Source organism: Scomber scombrus, chromosome 23 (assembly GCF_963691925.1).
Source record: "Scomber scombrus chromosome 23, fScoSco1.1, whole genome shotgun sequence".
In the NCBI taxonomy this organism is placed as follows: domain Eukaryota; kingdom Metazoa; phylum Chordata; class Actinopteri; order Scombriformes; family Scombridae; genus Scomber; species Scomber scombrus.
This window is the reverse complement of record NC_084992.1, coordinates 7,005,034-7,013,775: the sequence shown is the minus strand read 5'-3', so window position 1 is coordinate 7,013,775 and position 8,742 is coordinate 7,005,034. Positions and strand designations below refer to the sequence as shown.

The window sequence follows — 8,742 nt, the reverse complement described above, 5'->3', positions numbered from 1 at the left end:
AGATGAGATGTAAGGAGCATTTATACACACATCACAGAGGTGCAAAGTTATTAGAAAGTAGTGTAGTAGTTTTATTTTTTATTTAATTCAATCTTATTTATATAGCGTTGAATCACACAATAAAAGTTATCTCAAGGCACAACAAATTAACCCTTTGTCCTGAATGTTTGTTGCTGCTCATCTCAGATATCAGACTGTCAAACATTTATTGAAAAAAAGAAAAAAAGAAAAAACACAGTTGCACATGTTTTGATCATGTTTTCAGATGCTTCAGTTAAAAGCTTCGTAGTTGTCACATGAAGAGCAGCTTGAATTTGACTCACATTTGTTGTTTAATATTAATAAATGAAAAGCCAGATTGTACAAGTTCAGGTGTCCGAGTTTTTCAAGTGTGTGTGTGTGTGTGTGTGTGTGTGTGTGTGTGTGTGTGTGTGTGTGTGTGTGTGTGTGTGTGTGTGTGTGTGTGTGTGTGTGTGTGTGTGTGTACAGGGCATGTCAGAGACCTTCTCCACCCTTCACGGTTTGGTGAATAAAGGAGTGAACGTGGTGATGGATATTCCCTTCGAGCTGTGGAACGAGACGTCAGCAGAAGTGGCCGACCTGAAGAAACAGGTGCTGGAGTCTGACCCATAAAATATTAACACACACCTGCCAACACGTGTACATTTTTACATTTAAAATCAGTGTTATAATGTGAACTTCACTAAATTATAAATGAGAAAGAAAAAGTAAAGATATACTAACGTAGCTCAGCTAAACTCTGTGATCCACTGTATAACCTTAAAACATAAAATCCCACTTTTAGAATAGATTTCAGTCTTTTTCAGGTTTTCTAATGTTTAAATTTTTGTTTTAAAGTCAACTTCTTCCTGACAAAAACAAAAAATTTGGTTTTGGTGACTTTTGAGTATTTAATATCAGTATCAATATACTTTAAATCAGGTCAGCTGACAGTCACTTTTCTCTTTTAAGTCCCGTCTTAAAACTTGAAAACTTGATTTCATTTATTTTACATTTCCTTTAATTGCTTTAAACTCCTTCTTTTTTTACTCATCAGCTTGTTTTTATTTGTTCTCTTTTAAAATGTTTTTTTTATGAATGAAATTTATTATTATCATTATTATTAGTAGTAGTATTATTATTATTATTATTGTTATTGTGATTCATTGTTTATTTATTCAAATGTGTGTGTATTTGTCCATCAGTGTGATGTGTTGGTGGAGAAGTATGAGGAGGTGATTGAGGACTGGTACAAAGGAAACCAGGAGGAAGACCTGACAACATATCTGTGTGATAAACATGTTCTCAAAGGACAGGACAAAGGTACACACACACACACACACACACACACACACACACACACACACACACACACACACACACAGAGTTCAGTTTCAAATACATTAATAAAGACATTCAAAGAAGAAATTCAGACGTTAAACTGTACAGAGCCAAATAAACAAACAAAATATAAAAACTCAGGAAAAACTCAGACCAAGTGTTTTATTATATACATGTGATTCAAATGTATTTATTATATACAGTACATGTTATTTACATTTATTTATGTACATATAATATTTATATTTATCATATATATAATTTACATATAATATTTATATTTATTCTATACATTTGCAAATTCAACAGTCTGCTAGTCTAGTCGATGTTTCTTATAAAGTGCTGAATCAGTCATCTCAAAAAAGAAAAGAAAAGAAAAGAAAAGAAAAACTCCCCTTTAACAGTGAGTTTTAGGTCATCTGCCTTGACCAGTTAGGTTGGGAAAGAGTGAGGGGGAGAGGAGAGAGAGAGAGAGAGAGGTGGCACCCCCCTCAGGAGGGCAAGGAAAAACTCCCAAGAGATCCTTTGTAATGGGAAAAACTTGGAAGAAACCTCGGGAAGGATCACAAATGAGGGAGCCCCCTTCCTGGGCGGACAGGTGCAAAGTCAAGTCAAGTGTTCAGTGGCCATTGTAAGATGTATCTGTTAATATGTAATGTCTATGTGTAATGTACCTTTCAATGTAGTGTATGTGTAATGTGTGATCTAGCTACGTTTTTAGTAAGGAACGGGGTTTGTGTACTCGGACTGGTGAAAGTAGTCCAGCCAGTCTAAAAGCATGTTGCGACAGTTGCAGTCAGGATCGGGGTTGTTGCAGGCAGGCGACATCCAAACCATGAAACCCACAGAAATGGGGACAACCAGGGTGATTAATCCAGCTATCTTCACTCCTTCCCACAGGCCCATAGCACAATGACGCCACCAGCTAAACACACACATATGACACAAATAAGTCAAAGAATAAGGGTTAAGTTCCTTTAGTCCTATGCTTTTGCTTCTACAGATAAAAACTTTGAATATCACTCAAAAACCTATCTCTGATCTGCAGCTACTCAGGAACATATTTATATATTTTTACAGTGCATTATGTGATAGACATCTACCTTCCAGTCTTTCCATCTTGCTTGTCTTTGTCATTCTCCTCCTGCAATGATAGAAAGATTCAGTACATGTCTATATAAGAATTAGGCCAACCTCTGATAAAACAGCACTTAAAGGAACAGTTGGAGTATTTACAATATTTTGGGAAATGACATGAAAAGATGACTAGCTTAGCACAAAGACAGAACACAGGGCTAAACAGCTAGCATGGCTCTGTCTGACGATAACAAAAGCGGCCCACCAGAACCTCTAAAGCTTTCTAATGAACATGTTTTATATTGCGTTTGCTTAATTCATACACAAACCAAAGTCTACAAACATTTTCGAGTCGTTATGAACCAGATTGTTTTTGTGAGTTGTTCCAAAGTCTTTACGTTAGCTACTGAGCTTTAGAGATGCTGCTAAGACAATTTCGTTAGCTTGAGTTTGGACAGAGCCAGACGACTACTACTACTTTTACTCTTTATACTACGTTAAGGTTCGATGAATACATTTACCGTACAGATGTGAGAATGGTGTCAACCTTCTAACAAACATCTAATATTCTTGACAACAAAGTGAACAAGTGTATTCCCCAAAATGTGGAACTATTGTATTGCTAAGTGCTAGCTATAACTGGTAGATGCTGTCAGTCCTAGAATATTGTATATGTGAATATTTAATAACGTTGTTTAGATGTTATACTCACCGTTAGTGAAATGTCCGGAGGTTGTCTGTTTTCACTTATTAGTTCCTGTGGAGAACTCTGTGTAGCTCTATAAAATCAGATAATACAAATAGGAAAAGTCAGACAACTCAACACAAACATCTGCTAATAGTAATTAAATCATCTACAGGATGGCCAACAATAACATTAATGACTGAAACACTACACTCAGACTGGCTTATTTTAAAGCCTATGCTGGTCAAATATAGGTTAAAATAAGCTAGACTGTTCTAACGGTATAAGGAAATTAAATATCACACAGTAATAACAATATCTGCTCCTCCTGTGTTCTTCTCAGCTGCTCTCGAAGTTCTTGTTGTTCCTGTCTGAGAGTCTGCAGAAGAAAGATGATATTTATTTAGAAAAGCACAATTATAGGCACAGTAAGCCTGCACTCACTCACACAGAGAAATAATACTATACTGTATGTTGTACATACCTCTACGTTGTTTAAATGCTCCTCTACCTCGTTAAGGTTTTGGACCAATGTCATGAATTTCTGTCAAAAAACGAAGACACTCTGATTAACTGGCGTTTTCATTTGGTCATTACCACGTCTGATGTTGAAAGTGACATCATATCTTGAAGGTTTTATGAAGTTGCATACATACCTTCTTGATTTCATCATCTTTACCACCTAAGGCTTCTTTAATCTTCTCCAATTTGTGCTACGAAACACAAGAGAAGTCATTCATCAGCTGTGTTAATTAACTACAGCTGAATTAATGTGCTATTTGGACAGATCGGCAGTTTGGAAGAAAATATTTATCACTGCGTTTTACCTGTAATTCCTGCTCCGTTGTGCTCATCTTTTCAAGATGATCCTTATATGTCTTTCCCAGAGAGAATTGGTCCATCTGAAAGAGAAGCAGCTCAGTAAGAGTGGGCTCCAGAGAAGCATTTCTATCAACTACTTTGTATATTTTTATGTTTCTGGCCATTTAATTTCTTTTGCATGGTCAATGTTTGGCTGTAAAATGGTGGAAGAAACACACACACACACACACGACTAGAGAGGATTATATAGTATATGGCAGAGTCTTACTTCAGCAGTCAAATTGTCATTCTGCTCTCTCAGCTTCTCAATCTCCTTTTCCTGCACAAAGACCAACAATGGGACCAGGGTTAGAAATCATCACCAGTTGAGGTGTGAGCTACTGAACAAGCTGTACAGTCCTGGTTGACTCTAGTTGTGCAGTAAAAGAGAGGATGGTTGTTGAGTTTAACCTAAAAACCCATATACACCCAACCTCAAATTCTCACTATACAGTATTGTCCTCAAAGCGACTTTACAATGTTAACTGATCTTGAATGTTGAATGTCAACCATCATCAAGTTTATAGACCAACAGAAGGAGAAATTGAAGCATGTAACTCACCATCTTTCTCATGTAAATCAGCTGATTGTTGACAATTTTTCTTTGTTCCTCCTCCAACAAAAGCTGCTGTCTGTGGGCTTCATCAGCTTCATCTTCCGTCTCCCTCTTTTTTTTCAAATCTGCCAGCTTTTGTTGCAACCTGAATTTAAAAAAAAAACATGAGCTCTCATATCCTATTTTGAAAAAGGTGCACATAGGAATGAAATGTTCTTCTGGGAATAACAAAGCTTGTTGGTATGAGATTCACCAACAACATTACAGAAAAGTCGATGGCGAATTTTAGCCAGTGTGTATAAATGTCAGTTTCCTTTAGTTAGTTAGATGTCATACTCTTTCACTCTTTCGATGAGTTTCATGTTCTCAGCTACAGTCTCATTTAGTAGTTCCTCGAGTGCAAAACCAGTTTCCATCATCCTGTCGTAAAGCTCCTGCTCCTTTCTGTGGCTGGTTTCTGCTCGTGTGAGTCGTCTCCTGAGGTTTTCCTGTTCGCTACAGACAGAATAAGACAGATTTATCACATGTAGTCAAATGAGACTTATTGGAGAAAATAGATAATCAATATTTTTGCCTGGAGACACGTACTTGATAGGTTGCTCCATTTTCCTTGAAGTGTTGTTGTTGACTCCAGTCTGACTGAGATCTACTGAACGTCTGTTTCAAGTCACATTCCACATTCTATATGACATCATAGCAACATTCCAGAATCCACTATAGGGAAAATACACACACACACACACACACAGACACAGACACACAGACAGAGAGACACACACATACATACACACACACACACACACACACAGACAGAGAGACACACACATACATACATACATACACATACAGATACAAAGACACAGAGACACACACACACACACACACACACAGATACAAAGACACACACAAAGACAGAGACACACACACATAGACAGTGAGACACACACACACAGACACACACACAGATACAAAGACAGACACACACACACACAGACACACACACAGATACAAAGACAGACACACACACACACACACACAGATACAGACACACACAGAGATACAAAGATAAACACAAAGACAGAGACACACACACATAGACAGTGAGACACACACATACATACACACATACATACACACACAGACAGACACAGAGACACACACACACACACAGATACAGACACACACAGAGATACAAAGACAGAGACACACACACATAGACAGTGAGACACACAGATACACACAGACAGACAGACAGACACACACAGGTCTTTTGTTCTTTATAACTTTGTTCCCTCCATCATTTCTTCCCATTTCCTTTTTTCTCTTTCTCTAATTGTGTTAATTTTCTATTTCCTTCTTTTTTGTGTATTTTCTTCTTTCTTTTTTTTACTCCCTTCCCCTTCTTTCATTTTGTTCTTGCTCTCCCCCTTCAATTCTTCTCACCTTCCCTCTCCCTTTCCCTCCCTCCTTCCCATGCCACCCTCCACGTTTCATTATGTCCTCTTCTCTTTCTTCCCTCTATCTCTCCGTCCAGCCTGTCTGAGTGAAGATTGGACCCCGAAGAAGAAGGGAGATCTGGCGGCCATCGCAGAGGACAAGAAGAAGAAGAAAAAGAAGAAGGTAGGGAAGAAGGGAAAGAGCAAGAGCGAGGATGGAGCGGACGGAGGAGAGGAGACCACCAGGAAGAAGAAGGAGAAGAAAGTGAAGAAGAAGAAAAAGGGCAAAGCTCCCGCCGAAAAGATGGATGCTGGAGGGATGACTTCGGACGAGGAGATCCAGCCACAGGTGCTTCTGTCTGGGCAGAAGACGGAGCTGTGAGCCCCGGTCCTGGTCCTGGATCAGCTTTCTTAGACAAAACTCTTAGTAAATATCAGTCTGCAGCTTGTGGAAATGTCCTCAACTGAGTTTGAGATGAGCTCTCGTACTGTTACACGCGGTTTTTAAAAGTGTTTTATTTCAGTTTTCGGATGGTTCTTGCCGTGTGAGAGAAAAATCAGCTGTCGTCAAGATTTAGAACCGATTATCCAAAACTAACCATCGAGTTTTTAAGGTTTTTTTTTAATTTAGAAACAGGGTAGAGATTTCTGGCACAACTTCACCTTCTTCCAAAGGTTGCATGGAGAAGGGGAAAAGTCCCAAAAAAGGTCAAAGCTCCAGCAACACTTCGTAGTATAGAACAACTTTATTAGGAGACCGACATGTTTTGGCTTGAGGCATTCATCAGGGTCATCATGAAACCCATTACAAGCAGCATTTAAATAGCGTATTAAAGGTACAAAAATGTCCCAATTATGTGCATCCAGACACGTATCAGCCGATGGGGTATGTACAAGATGAGTAGTCAAATAACCATGTACCCAACAAATCTTGGTAGAAACCCTCATTGGCTGCTTTTTAACCCTTTTTAAATACTGTTTTTTTATGTGTTTAATGATGACCCTGATGAAGGCTTGGTTGCTCTATTAATAAAGTTGCTCTTTACTACACGTTTTGCTGGAGCTTTGACTTTATCTTGAGGTTTTCGTTTTGCCCATTTGACTTTTTTTTGTCGCCTCATTTCAGGTGTGTGAAGGGAATGCAGACTAATCTCGATTGAAACTAACATTGTGTTTGCTTAAAGGGATAATTGTCGTTCATTACAACATTAGTTTTTAACTTTTGCCGTGATTCTGTCGGTTATAATAACACTGCTATTTGGATAGACCATCAGTTCCAGCATCTTAGATATGATGATTTGCTGCTTCTCTTTCTTTATTTGTTATTAATTGATTTTGATTTGTGTTCTGAACTGCTGGTAAAACAAAACAAATCAAAACACCAAAAAAAAAAGACGTCATCTTGGGCTCTGGGAAACTGCGATGGGCATTTTTTTATTATTTATTGACATTTTTAAACTAAAATGTTAATTGATTTATTGAAGAATCATCAGTTGAAGAAAATAAAAACAAACAAACACTGGATTTAGATCAAATTTCCCTCTGATGCTGGACAATGTTAGATTGAATGCTTTTTGCCAATATTAAGTTTTTTTTCTTATTTGTTTGTGTATTTTTCCTTCATTGTGTCTTTCTTTTCTTTCTCAGTTAAATGAAGTACATTTGAAGTGACTCATGTGTTTATGTGCTCCTTATAATGTGAATCTGTGTGTTTTTTTGTTCCTATTTCTGCTTTTTTCAAAATTATTATTTACAGAAATATTAATTCCACCTGAAAACTGGTACATCATCAAAAATCTGTTGTTGTTTTTTAAATCTAATGTACTTTTAAGAGCTTTTGAAAATGCTCAGCATGTGTTTCCTGAGAGTGTTAACATATCAATTCATGGCCGGTCAATTATATAAAACTGCTTTTCTGTTTAATATTTTAAATATTATAATATTTCTCAGTGTTTTATATCAGTATAAGAAGCTGACTGTGCTGAATTCAGACCTTTTAACCACCTCAGCAGGTTAGATTATTGCATTTCATCTTTTCCCCCCTTTTTTTTGGCAGAAATGTGATGTTAAGGCTTCAGTTTGAGTGAAATTCCCCTTTAATGAGTAATTACACCGTGAGGTACCTCTTTGTAAACGTGTTCTTGTCATGTGTTTTATGCTATTTGTTTTATTCTTTTTGTGTGTGCTGTACAAAAGCTGCTGTTTCAAGTGTGTGTTTTTTGTGTGTGTGTGCTTGTTGACTGCCGAGCTGACAGTGAAAGCTTGTGTGTGTGTGCGTGTCTGTTTTTTGCATTTTTTCCAAGTGTGCGCGTGTGTGTTTCTACAGATTTGTATTCTGAAGTGAAAATGCTGGCTGTGTTGGATTGGAGTCGCTATTTGAAACTATGAGCTGACACATCAATGCATCAATAAACAGGTTTAAAAGCTCCGTAAGTGTCTCATTTTTAATATGGATCCTATGAAGTTTCCTGTCAGTCACATTAAACTGATTATTGCTCTGCAAAGAATATTACTGTAATTTTACAGTAAATTACTGGCTAATAATTGTAAATTCACAGTAGTATACTGTATTTATTTTACAGTAATTTACATGAAAATCACAGTAATGTATTGTTTCTACAGCAAACCAGATGCAATATTACTGTGAAAATACAGTATTTTAATGTAAAATTACAATATGATACTGTAATTATCTGAAACTACAGTAGATTCCAAACAATTCACAGTAATACCAAAGTAATGTATTGCGTTTTCATGTTTAAAAAAAACAATATTTTATGGTACTG

At 37.1% G+C, this 8,742-nt stretch overlaps 1 protein-coding gene across 1 annotated transcript in view; it reads left to right on the top strand.

Annotated features, from left to right (window-relative positions):
* Positions 1-7,469, top strand: part of cnpy3 (canopy FGF signaling regulator 3) — an 11,993-nt gene extending 4,524 nt beyond the window's left edge. Inside the window, exons 4-6 of the mRNA XM_062445118.1 lie at positions 490-612; positions 1,206-1,323; positions 6,055-7,469. Of these exons, the coding sequence (XP_062301102.1) occupies positions 490-612; positions 1,206-1,323; positions 6,055-6,338 (525 nt within the window). The 3' untranslated portion in view covers positions 6,339-7,469. The remainder of the gene's footprint in view (positions 1-489; positions 613-1,205; positions 1,324-6,054) is intronic.
* The last annotated feature ends 1,273 nt before the right edge of the window (positions 7,470-8,742 follow it).